Here is a 13135-nt window from a genome sequence, read left to right as displayed (position 1 = left end):
TGCTCCCGAATCCCTACATCCCCCTACTCCCACCCCCCCCACACATTCCTCGGTTCCCCCCATCCTTGGGGGACTCCCGGGGTGGCTCGGGCGCCCCCCAACCTGTGTGTCCCCCCCAGGTCCTGCCAGACCCGGCTCCGCTCGCATGTCCAGGTGTCACCCGTGTCCTGTGCTCGTGCCACGCTCGCCCCGTGCCGGGGGTCTACCCCCCCCTCAACCAGGACCCCCCCAGGACACCCCAATCCCAATCCCGGGGGGCCCGACCAGTGTGGGGGTGGCGCCGGGGGCCGCCCGAGCTGCCTTAACGCGGACCTGGAGAATGTCCCCCCCCGGCCCGGCCCCACAAAGGGGGGCAGCCCCCCCCCCCCTCCCGCACCCCCCCGGTACCCTCGCTTTGGCATCTCGGCTGTGCCCCCCCCTCCACGGGACCGTCCGGGCCGTTCTGGGGTGGGGGGGGGTCCCCGGTGCCCCCCCGCCACCCTCCCCAGCGCTGCATGTCCGGCCCAGCGCGGCCGGAGGCAAAATAAAGGCTGGAGATGCTGAGAGGAGCCTGAGGGGGCTGGGGGGGCATTGGGGGAGCGGGATCACGGGGGGGATTTGAGGAGAGTGGGGTCACAGCACGGCACTGGGGGAGTGGGATCACAATGGGACGTTGGGGAGTGGGGTCACACGGGGACATTGGGGGACCGGGGTCACAGGGGGGGATTTGGGGGAGTGGGGTCACACGGGGGAGATTTGGAGGACCAGGGTCACATAGGGACATTAGGGGGAGTGGGGACATTTGGGGAGCGCTCGTTCCAGGGATGGGGGGGACACTGCATTTAGGGGAGTGGGAGGGACATGGGATCTGGGGAGGGGGGAGTGGGACCTACACCTGCAAAGTGCCACACCTGTTCTGTGGGGTGACACCTGTCCCTATAGTGGTCACACCTCTCCCTATAGCAGTCACACCCTATGGGGTCACACCTGTCCCTATAGCAGTCACACCTGTCCCTATAGCAGTCACACCCTATGGGGTCATACCTGTCTTTGTAGCAGTCACACCTGTCCCTATGGGGTCACATCTGTCCCTGTAGGGAAGGGGCACCCCCTATCAGTTTCCCATACCCTATTTAGGGATCCTGTCCCCGCAGGTGTCAGCTGTCCCTGCAGTTGTCACACCTCTTGAATCCCCCTGCACCCCTTTCCTGCTCCCACCTCCCCTGGCAGCCCTTCCCATGCCCAACCATTCCAAGAGTCGAGTATTTTCTCATCTCTAATCCTGCTCTCCCTGGCTCAGGTGAAGGTGGTGCCCTTGGGACAGGGTAGGAGGGACCAGCCCCACCTCAGTGCCACACCCTGCCAGGAACAGTGGGGAGCCGTGGGGTCACCCCAAGCCCCCTCCTCTTCAGACTGAACACCTCCAGCTCCCTCATCAGACATTTCCCAGACGTTTCCTGAGCCTTGCTCTCTTTGGACATGCTCCAGCTCTTCAAAGTCCTCTGAAATGAGGGGCCCAGAACCGGACACAGCCCTGCAGGTGTGACCTCAGCAGTGCCCAGAACAGGGGACAGGCATGGCCCTGGTTCTGCTGGTCCCTCTGCAGCCCAAGTGACACTGCCCAGGTGGGCACAGCTGGCCTCAAGTCCAGCCCCTGTCCCCAGCAGCTCTCTGGCCTCCTCCCCCAGCCTGGAGCATTCCATAGGGATGTTGTGACCCAGGTGCAGAACCCAGCCCTTGGCCTTGGTGACCCTCACCCTGCTGGCTCCAGCCTCAGCCCATGGATCCAGCCTGTCCTGATCCCTCTGCAGGGCCTTCCCACCCTGCAGCAGATCCACATCTCACCCAGCTCAGTGTCACCTGGGAGCCCCCTCGTCCAAGTCATCAGTAAAGGTGTGGAACAGCAGCAGCCCCAGCAGTGACCCTGAAGAGCCCCACTGGTCCTGGCCCCACCTGGCTTTGGTTCTGTTCCCCACCAGTCCCTGGGCCAGCAGCCGGGATTGTACCATGGAAGATCCACGCACCAAACCCATGGTCAGACATTTCTGCAGGAGATGATGCGGGACATGGTACCAGAATCTTCCTGAAGTGCAGGGACATATCCAGAACCCTCCTGATGGCAGGGAGACACAGCCCCAGCCTTCCCTCCCTGCTGAGTGGTCACTTGGTCACAGAAGGACACTGGGCCAGAGAAGCAGGTCCTGCCTGTCACCAGTGTCCTGCCCAGGCCGGGCTCAGTCCAAGGGAGCAGTTCTGCTGTCCCTCCTTCCCTCTCCTGGAATGGAAAACTCCAACACCTCGTGGTCACCCTGCCCAAGTGCCACTGTCCCCACCCTTCACTGGCCACAAATGGCTGGTCCAGCTTTACCCCCTCAGGTCCCAGGAGTGCCAGAAATTCTCTCTCACACTCTCAGGAGCCTCCTGGACTGGGCTAAGGTCCAGGTGAAGCTGTCCAGGTGCCCAAGGGCTGATGGCCACAGGATCTCTGCAGGACAGTTCCACCCCTCCTGGACAGGGGTCCAGAACAGGCCCCTGGTGACACCCGGGCTGCTGACACTTCACCCAGGGACACCTGGGCCTGTCACCTTCATCATCATCTTCACTGTCACCTTCATCATCGTCATCTTCATCATCATCTTCATCAGTGTCACCATCACTGTCACTTTCATGATTGTCGTCACCATTGTCACATTCATCATTGTGACCTTCATTGTCACCTTCACTGTCACCTTTGTCATGGTCCATCTCCTCATGGAGGTGTCAGCACAATCAAACACTCTCTGATGTCCCTGAGAGCTACCCCAGCACCTCTCCTGCTCCACCTGTCCTATCTAAAGAGCTTGGAGACCCCCATGGCACGCCTGGAGACCCCCATGGCACACCTGGAGACACCCATGGCACACCTAGAGACATCCATGGCAGCACTCCAGACCTGTGGGGTCACACGTGTCCTGATGGGGTCACACCTGTCCCCTACAGGGATCACCAATGTCCTCTATGGAGACCACACATGTCCCCTGTCAGTGTCACACATGTCCCCTGCAGGTGTCACACGTGTCCCCAGTGGCAGTAACCCAGCTGTCCCCGCAGTGTCACACGTGTCCTCTCCAGGTGTCACACGTGTTCCCTGCAGGTGTCACACGTGTCCCCGTCACGTGTCCCAGTCACGTGTCCCCCGGGGCGCCCCCTGTCGGTTTCCCACGCGTCGCCCGCAGCCTCTGGCGCCCCCTAGCGGCCGCGCGGCACCGCAGGGGCCAGCCCCGCCCATCCGCGGCGCCACTTCCGGGTGCCGGGGCCGCCGGGGCCGGGCGGAAGTGGCGGCGGAAGTGGCGGCGGAAGCGGCGGCGGGAGCGGAAGTGGCGGTCATGGCGGCGGCGGCGGCGGCGGCGGCGGCAGCGGCGGGTCCCTGTACTGGTTCCGGTCCCGGCGCCGGTCCCGGCGCCGCCCGCACGAAGAAGAAGCAGAAGCGCTTCGTGCCGCAGCGCGTGAAGCTGCCGCGGGCCGCGGACCCGCTGCTGGCCGTGCTGGGCTGGGGAGTCACGCACCAGGTCAGGACCCGGCACCGGGATCCCCGCGTCTCTTCCCCCCGGGACCCTCGCCCCATCCCCGATACCCCCATGTCCCCTCCTCGCCTCTCCGGGATTCCCCGTCCTCAATCCCGGTCCCAGTCCTCCACCCGGGATCTCCGGGCCCCTCCCACCGGGATCCCCGCGTGTTCTCCCCGCCGTCCCCGCAGTCCCCACCCACCTCGTGGCCACCGTGTCCCTCAGATCTCCCCCTGCCCGGGGTCCCACGTCCCCCCTATCCCTTGGCTCCGTTTATCCCCCATCCCCACACTTGAGGGACCCCTGGGCTTGGGTGTTGTCACCGGCCCGGGTGGGTGCCTGGGGGCCAGGGGGTGGCTCCTGGGGGTCTCAACGCACCCTCCCCAGATCAACGAGCTGAGCCAGGTGCCACTGCCCGTGATGCTGCTGCCCGACGACTTCAAAGCCAGCTCCAAAATCAAGGTCAACAACCACCTGTTCAACAGGTGAGCAGCACGGGGAGGGGGACATGGGGGCAGCGTCCCGCAGCGTGGGACACCCTAAAACTCACGTGATGCCACAAACCCCCCTAAACTCAGGGAGAACCTGCCCAGCCACTTCAAGTTCAAGGAATACTGTCCCCAGGTGTTCCGTAACCTGCGTGAGCGCTTTGGCATCGACGACCAGGACTACCAGGTGTGTGTGTGTGGCGGGGGGGGCGCTTTGGGGGTCTCCCGAGCCCTGCCCGGGCTCCTGGCCACCTGTCCCCTCCCCGTGTGCCCCCCAGGTGTCCCTGACACGGAGCCCCCCGCGCTGGGCAGGCAGCGGTCACCGGCTGCTGCTCTCGGCCGACCGGACGCTGGTGCTGAAGGAGCTCTCGAGTGAGGACGTGGCCGATGTCCACGGGCTGCTGTCCCACTACCACCAGGTACGGGGGGCCCGTGGGGTGTGGGGGTGTCCCCGAGCGCAGCTGTGTCACCTCTTTCCCCCCCCCCCCCCCCCCAGTACGTGGTGCAGTGCCACGGGCAGACGCTGCTGCCACGGTTCCTGGGCATGTACCGCGTGAGCGTGGACAGCGAGGACACTTACCTGTTGGTCATGAGGAACCTGTTCAGCCACCGCCTGCCCGTGCACAGGAAGTATGACCTGAAGGTATTGGGTGTTCCCTGAGCCCCTCTGACTCCCATTACAGGGCAGTCTCCAGGCAAAAACCTTCCCGTCACCTCTGTTCCCTCCTCTCCAGGGCTCCCTCGTGGACAGAGAGGCCAGTGACAAGGAGAAGGTATGGCAGGAGAATGCTGTGAACTCAGATTTAGGGAGGGGGTCTCCAGGCCTCATTTTCCCTACCCCTCCCCAGTAATGACAGGTCATTACCTGGCCCCTGTGCCCCAACAAGGAGGGGCTTGCCCGCGACCCCCACAGGTACAGCCTCTGACCAGGAGGGTCCCACAGCCTGGGGTGTCCCCTCCAGCTCAGGGGTGGCCGGGGGGGCTGCCCCCCCCGTCCCTCCCCAGGGCAAGGAGCTGCCCACGCTGAAGGACGTGGATTTCCTCAACAAAAACGAGAAGGTTTTCGTGGAAGAGGAGCAGCAGCGAGAGTTCATGGATAAGCTCAAGCGGGATGTAGAGGTGGGAACTGGGGGGCTGTACCCCCAGGGGGCCATTGAGGAGGGCTGTCTCCCCCCCGCCCCTAACCATGGGAGTGGCCCCCACCCCAAATGACCCTTTGTTTGGCCTCCCAGTGCCCAGGCTCTGAGGGTTCGGGGAGGAGGCCCCCCTGTGTCTAGGGCTTGAGGGTTTGGGGGGGTTCTCCCTGAGACCATGGAGTGTCCCCCATCCCCAGTGACCCCTTGGTTGTCTCCCCAGCTCTGAGAGTCTGGTTTTTGGGGGTTGTGTCCAGTATTTGATGGTTGTGGGGGTCCCCTTCTCAGTGTCCAGGCTCTGGGGGCTTGGGGGGGGGCCATGCCCAGGCTCTGGGGGTTTTGGGGTGAAACCCCCGAGGGTTTTGGCATGGCCACCCCCCCACCAATTCCTGCAATTGCCCCCCAGTTCCTGGTGCAGCAGAAACTGATGGACTACAGCCTGCTCCTGGGCATCCATGAGGTGGAACGGGGGGAGCAGGAGGAGGAAGAGGAGCTGGAGGAAGAGGAGCCTGGGGGAGGCGAAGAGGGGGGCCTGGGGGGTCCCTATGGCACCTCCCCTGAGGGCCTGGGGGGGCTCCTCAACTCCTACCGACCCCTGGGGCCCGGGGAGTTTGACCCCTGCGTGGACGTGTACGCTCTGCGTGGGGCTGAGGGTGAGCTGGGGGAGATTTTGGGGTGAAGGGGGTCGTGGGGAGTGTTTGGGGGTACAGGGACCACTGAGCCCCCCTGGCTGTGCCCCCCAGGCGCCCCCCGACGTGAGGTTTATTTCATGGGGCTCATCGATGTCCTGACCCAGTACGACGCCCGCAAGAAGGCGGCGCACGCGGCCAAGACCGTCAAACACGGGGTGAGGGGGCCACCCCGAAATGGGGAGTGGGCACCTCCAAACTGCGGGGTGGCAGAGCTGCTTGGGTTTTTGGGGAGTGGGGTTGCTGGAGTGCTGAAGGTGGGGAGAAGGTGGGGTTGGGGGCACCTGGGGTCAACCCTTCAAGAGGGGGCTTTGAGGAGTGTTGAGTCCCTGGTGGGGTCTGTGGGGGGGCAGGAGTCGTGGGGGTTGTTGTTGTGGAGAGGTTGGGACTGGGGGTGGCTGTGGGGGTGCCAGGTGGACCCATAGAGGATGCCCAGGCAGGTGTGAGTTCCTGTGGGGGAGTTCGGAGGCGGGGGGGTCAGTTCTGGGGCAGGACTCTGTTTGCAGGGGTGTTGTGGGGGGTTTCAGGAGGGTCTGGGGGTTGGTTCCCAGGGTATCTGGGGCAGGGCTCTGTTCCTGGCGTGTCCCCGGGGTCTGAGCCGGTGCTCCCCAGGCCGGAGCTGAGATCTCCACGGTGCACCCCGAGCAATACGCCAAGCGCTTCCTGGACTTCATCACCAACATCTTCGCCTGAGGGGGGCCCTGGACCCTCCTCGTGGGACCAAAAACCCCCCCAGGGTGTGCTGTCCCCCCCCCAACGCCCAGGGCCCCCATAGGAGCCCCCACCCCCGCAATGGGGTTTCACTACTTAAGTGCCTTAACTTTATGTAAGGGGGGCCTGAGGGGCTCTGGCCCTGACACTGGGGGGGTCTGGGGTGCCCCCCCACCCTGCACAAGGGGCTCTGGGACCTTTCTGCCTCCTCCCAGAGCTGGGAGGGGGGTCAAACACTACTTGCCCCGGGGAGGGGGGATGAAAGGGGCCCTCACTCATGATCTCCCGGGGGTGCAGCCCCCACCCCTTTTCTGAATGAGGCTGGGGGGGATATACCCTGCTCCCCTCCATGTGAGACCTGGGGGGGCTTCACGGCTGCCCCCTTTCCTGCAGCTCTCGGGGGTCAGGGGAGGACCCCGACCTGGTGTGACCGCCGGGGTGTGGGGGGGCCGCTGCTGGGCTGACACTCCTATCCCCCATTTGTGGGAGTGTCATGTCCCCCCTTCCCCGCCCCATTTTATGGGGCTCCTTCCCCCACTCTGTATCCTGAGAAATAAATTATTGAACCGGTCCTGAGTCTGCCCCGTTCCCTGCGCCCCTCAACATCCCCGGGTCCCCCCCTTTCCCAGTGACCCCCGAATTCCCGGCTCAAAAGCCCCGCCCGGGCCCCGCTCCGCTCCTTTTCAGTATCTCGGTCCCGCCCCCCGCTTTGGCCACGCCCTCTCCCCGCCCAGGCGCGTTGCCATGGCGACGCCCTCCCCTGCCAGCCCCGCGCGCCGTTGCCATGGCCCCGCCCCTCTCCCGTTGCCATGGCGGCCCCGCCCCGCGCGGTCACGTGACGCGGCCGCGCGCAGGGCGCCCCCCGCCGCCGGACGCGCCCGCGATGCTGCGCCCGCCCGGGCCCGGTGGGTGCGGGACCCCCGAGATCCCTCCCGGGACCCCCCGGCAACGCCCCGGCCTCCCCGCCGCGCCCCCGCCCCAGCCTAGCCCCCGGCAGCCCCGCTCTGCCCGCGCCCCCTGCCCCGGGCCTGCTGCTGCTTCCACCGCAGCGACCCCCCCGGGCCCCTCCCCGGGCCTGTCCGATCCCCTCGGGCCTCAGCCGGACCCCCGAACCCCCCGGGCCTTATCGGGACTCACCGACCCCCCAGGGCCCCTTCCCGGGTCTCAGCGGGAGCCCTCACGGACTCCCGGGCCTGTCCTGTCACCGCCCGGGCCTCGTCGGGACCCCCCGGGCCTGTCGCGCCTTCCTCGGGCCCCGTCGGGACTCCCTAGGTCCACCGGGCCTGTTCAGCTCCCCCCATTCCGGGCCGCATCCCCCATCCCCCACCCTGACCCCCCCGCCTGGAGCCCCTCGGGGGGATGGGGGGATGGGGGACACCAGGGGTGGGGGGGGAACAGCGGCGTGTTCAGCCCCCCCGATCCGCAGGGACCCTCCCAGGGACCTATGGCTGGGAAAACAGCCCTCGACACCCGGCCCGGGGATGCTGAGCGGGTTTGGGGGGACCGGGGACCCCAAAGGAGCCGGTGACCGCCCCCCAGAAGGTCTGGCGGGTTGCGGGGGCTGGGGGGGTTGTGGGGTCCCCTGGGGACACGGAGGGGGTGACACTGCCGCTGTTACTGTAGGGTCGCTTGGGCAGGGAGGGGTCCGGGGGGTTCGACGAGCCCTCAAACTGGGTCTGGGGGTTGGTGGGGGCCATCCGTGACCCCCCCGTGTCCCCCCAGCCCCGGGCTCGTGGCTCTGCTGATCCGGCGCTCGCTGCTCGTGTCCCCCATGGGCTCACCAGGTGGGTGTGCAGGACATCCCGCTCTGGGGACCACCCCGCGCCCTGTGAACCTCACTTTTGCACGGCCCGTGGCTCTGGAGACCTCGTGGGACCCTCCCCCCGGGTTGTGGGAACCTCCTCACCCACCCCACAGCTTTGGGACCCCCTGGCTCTCGGGACCCCTTTGGAACACCTCCCCCTTCATCTGTGGGACCCCTCCCTGCCATGGAACAACCCTCGGGTTTTGGGGACCCCCCTCTGGCCCCTCTGCCTGTGGGACCCTGCAGGATAGGGAGGGTGGTGCTGGGGAGGCCCCAAACCTCGCCCCCACCCCCTTGGGGTCACGGTGTGGTGACACCCCCGGGGTATCCCAGATTTGGGGATGGGGGCAGGTTTAACCCTTGAGGAGGCACCTTGGATGGGCAAACGTCCCCCGGGGGCGCAAGGGACCCCTCAGGAACCCCCCTGGGTGCCATGTCCGGGTTATGGGCATTCTGGGGGGGAGTCCCTTCAGTGCCTAAACTTAGAGGGTTTTGGGGGGTCATGTTTAGACTCTGTTTTTGGAGGGTGTCCCATATTCCCCAAGCTCTGGGGTTTTGCAGGGTCCATGCCCAGTGTCAAAAGATTTTGGGGGTTCATGCCCGGGCTGTGAGAGGTTTTGGGGATCCATGTCCAGTCTCAGAGGGTTTTGGGGTCCATGCCCAGTCTCAGACTTTGAAGATCCTATGCCCAGTTTTTGGGGTTCCAAGGGTCCAGTTGCCAGCCCTTGATGGTTTTGGGGTGTCCCCCCTCCATGTTCTTTGTCCTGCCAAGGATGTGTGGGGGCCACCAGGTGATGGTGCCAATGGGGTCCAGTCTGTGGGGGTTTTGAGGGTCCTGTGCCCAGTCCCTGGCAGTTTTGGGGTCCTGTAGTATTGTTTGTGCTGTCAAGGATGTTGGGGTGTAGGGGGTCACCAAGAGCCAGTGGTGGTGGGTGATGGTGGGGTCCAGACTCAGAAAGTTTTGGGGGGGTCCATCTACATCCCCTGATGGTTAAGGGTGTCCATGGGTGTTTAGGAAGTCTGTGCCCCATTTGAGGTGCCCGTGCCGAGCCTGAGGGTTTTCGGCTGTCCCTGCAATGCCATTCATGCTGTAGGGGATGTTTTGGGTGTGGGAGCTGCACCAGGAGTTGGGGGACAGTGCCAGTGGGGTCGAATCTCTCGGGATGTGGGCATCTGTGTCCAGCCCCTGATGTTTTGGGGTGTCCATGGGTGTTTTAGGGTCTGTGCCCAGACTCTGGATGTTTCGGGGTGTCCATAGGTGTTTTGGGGTCCATGCCCAGACTCCGGGTGTTTTGGGGTGTCCATGGGTGTTTTAGGGTCCGTGCCCAGACTCCGGGTGTTTTGGGGTGTCCATGGACGTTTTGGGGTGTCCGTGGCCACTCCCGGGATGCTCGGGTGCCCGTGCCCTGACGCTGCCGAGATGTCCCCGCAGTGTCGTTCGTGCTGTCGAGGATGTCGGGGTGCGGGGGCCCCGCCAAGAGCCGTGTGACGGTGCCGAAGCGCGTGTGGGAGTTCGTGACGCGGGAGCGCGCGGCGCGCCTGGCGCTGCTGGCGCAGGAGGCGCGGGTGCGGATCCTGGTGGACGGCGAGACCCCCGAGCTGTACGTGCTGCAGCTCTGCGCGACCCCCCCGGGCCCGCCCGGCGCCGCGGGGCTCTGCCCGGCCCGCAAGGCGCTCAAGGCGCTGCTCAAGGAGACCGAGAAGGAGCTGAAGAAGCGCAGCCAGCGGCACGGGGAGGTGTTGGGGGCCCGGCCGGAGCCCCCCGCGGGCGCCGCCGGTCCCCCCGGTGCCGGCCCGGCGCGGGACGAGGAGCCGGAGCGGCAGTGCCCGATCTGCCTGGGCGAGATGCGGGGCCCGCGCACGCTGGAGCGCTGCCGGCACTCGTTCTGCGGGGAGTGCATCGCGCGGGCGCTGCAGGTGCGCTCCGCCTGCCCCGTCTGCGGCCGCTTCTACGGGCAGCTGGTGGGCAACCAGCCCCCCGACGGGCGCATGCTGGTCACCCGCGACGCCGCGCTGCCCCTGCCCGGCTACGAGGCTTTCGGCACCATCATCATCCAGTACGTCTTCCCGCCCGGCGTGCAGGGGGTGAGTGTGGGCACGGGGAATGGGGGGTGGTCCTAAATCCCATCGGATAACTCTGGCCCAGCCCTATGCCCCCAGCGCCCCGATGGGTACCCCGAATGCCCCGGTGTACCTCCGATGTCCCTGGGTGCCCCCAAGTCCTGCTGAGTGTCCCCAGCATCCCTGGCTGCCCCAAAACTGTGATGGGTGCCCCAACCCAATCCTGTGCCCCCAATGGCACTGGTTGCCCCACATGCTGCTGGTCCAGCTCTGTGTCCCCAGCACCCCCAAGTCCTGATGGGTGGCCCTGGGTGTCCCCAAATACCCCGACCCAGCTCCGTGCCCCCAATGCCCCTGGGTGCCCCAAAGCCTGCTGGGTGCCCCCATCCTTTTCCTTCAGCCCTGATCCCCACCCCCCCATCCCCCCTGTCCCCCAGTCACTTGCCCCTGCCCTTACGTGGTGTGTGTGCCCTCCATCTCCTGTGCAGGTGGAGCACCTGAACCTGGGGGTGCAGTACCCCAGCACCAAACAGACACTGGCATCTGTCCCCTGTGCCCCCCGTGCCATCTGTCACTGTCACTGCCCCCTTACCTGTGCCCCCTGAACTGGGGGTGCAGCACCTGGGCGCTGCATGGGCACTGACACCTGTGTCCCATCACTTCCCTGTCAGCCTGAGCTCTGTCCCTTACCCCGTGCAGGTGGAGCACCAAACCCGAGGGTGTGGTACCTGTGCCCCCCTCCTTTGTGCGCCCATCACTTGTGCCCCCATCACTTGTGCCCCCCCTCAACTGTGCCCCCTCACCTGTGCAGGTGGAGCACCCGAACCCGGGGGTGCGGTACCCTGGCACCACGCGTGTGGCGTACCTGCCCGACTGCCCCGAGGGGAACAAGGTGCTGGGGCTGTTCCGCAAGGCCTTCGCCCAGCGCCTCACCTTCACCGTGGGCACCTCGCTGACCACCGGCCGTGCCAACGTCATCACCTGGAACGACATCCACCACAAGACCAACTGCACCGGCGGGCCCCAGCTGTGCGGGGGGCACCTGGGGGGGGGCTGGGGGGTACCTGGGAACAGCTGGGGGGCATCTGGGGGTTTGGGGAACAACACCCACCACGAGACCGACTGCACCCAGCTGGGCAATGGGGGGTGTGGGGACACCTGGGGGGGCTGATGGGCACCTGTGGACATGGGGGGGCAGCTGGGAGGGCACATGAGGGGTTGGGGAACGACATCCACCACAATGGCACCTGCTGTGCAGGGGTGGGGTGAGCTGGGGGGCCTGGGGGGGCACCCGGGGTATGGGAGGAAGGGAGGATGGCTGAGGGGAGAGCACCTGGGGGGGCACGGCCTGACTCACTCCCCCCTCTGCCCCCAGGTTCGGGTACCCCGACCCCACGTACCTCGCCCGGGTGCAGGAGGAGCTGCGGGCCAAGGGCATCACCGAGGACTGAGTGGGGGGGCAGGGACCCCTCCCGGACAGGGGGAGCCCCCTGTGCACCGGGAACCCCCAAGATCACCCCGGGCAGCAAGGACCCTCCCGGATCCTCCCTGGGCAGTGGGACCCCCAGGCAGGGGGATCGCCCCATACAAGGGGGGCAGGTGGAGCACCCCCATGGGCAGAGGGTTCCCCCCTTTCAACAGGACCCCCCTGCAGGGGATTCCCCCCACATAACAGGACCACCCCTGAGCAGGGGGAGCCCCCTGGCCCCCCTGGCTGGCAGTGGGGGGCAAAAAGAGGGGGCCAGGCCCCCCCAGAGGGGCTGGTGCCACACAGCCCCTGCAGCACGGACAGACGGACCCCTGTACATACCCCTGACCCCCAGGACAGACAGGGGGATCCCTGCCCCCCAACCCTGGGGAGGTCCCACCCTCGGGGGGGTTTATTTATTTTTTATTTCCCCCCCAGGTCTGTAACTTTGATCCAATAAAAATATGCAATGGATTGAGGGGTGCCAGGGGGGCTGGAGTGGCATCAGGAGCTCTGGGAGGTGCATGGGGGGTGGTTCTGGGTGGGGGGTACGGGGGGGGACAGGACTGGGGACACTGGCATGGGGACAAGAGACATGGGATTTTGGGATGGGACATGGAGATGTTGGGATGAGGACACGAGTGGGACAGCACGATGGAAACACTGGGATGGGGACATGGGCATGGGACACCACGATGGCAGATGGGGCTGGGGCTGTGGGGATGGGATTTTGGGATGGGACACTGGGACACAGGGATGGGGATGGGGATGTGTGGTGGAGGCACTGGGCTGGGACCTGAGCTGGGAAAATTTGGGATGAGACACTAGGTTGGGACACTGGTCTGGGAAACCAAGATGAGAACGTGGAGGTGGGACAATGAAATGGGATGTTGGGATTTTAGGATGTGGGTACTGGGCTCGACCCTGAAGTTGGGGGATATTGGGGTGGGATGACACAGAATGATGGAGTGGACTGAGTTAGGAGGATCCTAAAACCCATCTGGTCCCACCCCTGGCATGCCAGGGACACCTCCCACTATCCCGGGCTGCTCCAAGCCCCATCCAGCCTGGCCTTGGATATTTCCAGGGACGGAACAGCCCCAGCTGCTCTGGGAATTCCATTGCAGGGCCTCCCCACCCTCACAGCCAGGAATTCCTCCCCAGTATCCCATCCATCCCTGCCCTCTGGAAGTGGAAGCCATTCCCCCTTGTCCTGTCCCTCCATCCCTTGTCCCCAGTCCCTCTCCAGCTCTCCTG

General features: G+C 65.7%; 3 protein-coding genes across 3 annotated transcripts; all 3 read left to right on the top strand.

Moving 5' to 3' along the window:
• The first annotated feature begins 3384 nt into the window (after nucleotides 1-3384).
• On the top strand, nucleotides 3385-7116 carry PIP4K2C (phosphatidylinositol-5-phosphate 4-kinase type 2 gamma). The gene is made up of 10 exons (XM_062511051.1): nucleotides 3385-3527; nucleotides 3912-4009; nucleotides 4103-4199; nucleotides 4291-4431; nucleotides 4509-4655; nucleotides 4747-4785; nucleotides 5018-5131; nucleotides 5552-5798; nucleotides 5889-5992; nucleotides 6447-7116. The coding sequence occupies exons 2-10, from the start codon at nucleotides 3945-3947 to the stop codon at nucleotides 6525-6527; spliced, it is 1035 nt and encodes a 344-aa protein (XP_062367035.1). The 5' UTR covers nucleotides 3385-3527; nucleotides 3912-3944; the 3' UTR covers nucleotides 6528-7116.
• Nucleotides 7117-7329: 213 nt separating this feature from the next.
• LOC134054829 (basic proline-rich protein-like) lies at nucleotides 7330-8073 on the top strand. Its single transcript, XM_062510824.1, has one exon. The coding sequence runs from the start codon at nucleotides 7330-7332 to the stop codon at nucleotides 8071-8073; it is 744 nt and encodes a 247-aa protein (XP_062366808.1).
• A 243-nt stretch (nucleotides 8074-8316) lies between these two features.
• Nucleotides 8317-11861, top strand: DTX3 (deltex E3 ubiquitin ligase 3). The gene is made up of 4 exons (XM_062511017.1): nucleotides 8317-8329; nucleotides 9782-10434; nucleotides 11222-11439; nucleotides 11786-11861. Exons 1-4 carry the CDS (start codon nucleotides 8317-8319, stop codon nucleotides 11859-11861), a joined length of 960 nt encoding a protein of 319 aa, XP_062367001.1.
• The last annotated feature ends 1274 nt before the right edge of the window (nucleotides 11862-13135 follow it).

Source organism: Cinclus cinclus, chromosome 30, assembly GCF_963662255.1.
Source record: "Cinclus cinclus chromosome 30, bCinCin1.1, whole genome shotgun sequence".
NCBI lineage: Eukaryota > Metazoa > Chordata > Aves > Passeriformes > Cinclidae > Cinclus > Cinclus cinclus.
The sequence above is the reverse complement of the archived record's forward strand: the minus strand, read 5'-3'. Positions and strand labels throughout refer to the sequence as shown.

Coding starts and splice junctions, on each gene's coding strand:
- LOC134054829 (XM_062510824.1), top strand. CDS start 7,330: ATGGCCCCGCCCCTCTCCCGTTGCCATGGCGGCCCCGCCCCGCGCGGT.
- PIP4K2C (XM_062511051.1), top strand. CDS start 3,945: ATGCTGCTGCCCGACGACTTCAAAGCCAGCTCCAAAATCAAGGTCAAC. Junction 4,432..4,508: donor TGCTGTCCCACTACCACCAG/GTACGGGGGGCC, acceptor CCCCCCCCCCAG/TACGTGGTGCAGTGCCACGG. Junction 4,786..5,017: donor AGGCCAGTGACAAGGAGAAG/GTATGGCAGGAG, acceptor GTCCCTCCCCAG/GGCAAGGAGCTGCCCACGCT.
- DTX3 (XM_062511017.1), top strand. Junction 10,435..11,221: donor TCCCGCCCGGCGTGCAGGGG/GTGAGTGTGGGC, acceptor TCACCTGTGCAG/GTGGAGCACCCGAACCCGGG. Junction 11,440..11,785: donor TGCACCGGCGGGCCCCAGCT/GTGCGGGGGGCA, acceptor CTCTGCCCCCAG/GTTCGGGTACCCCGACCCCA.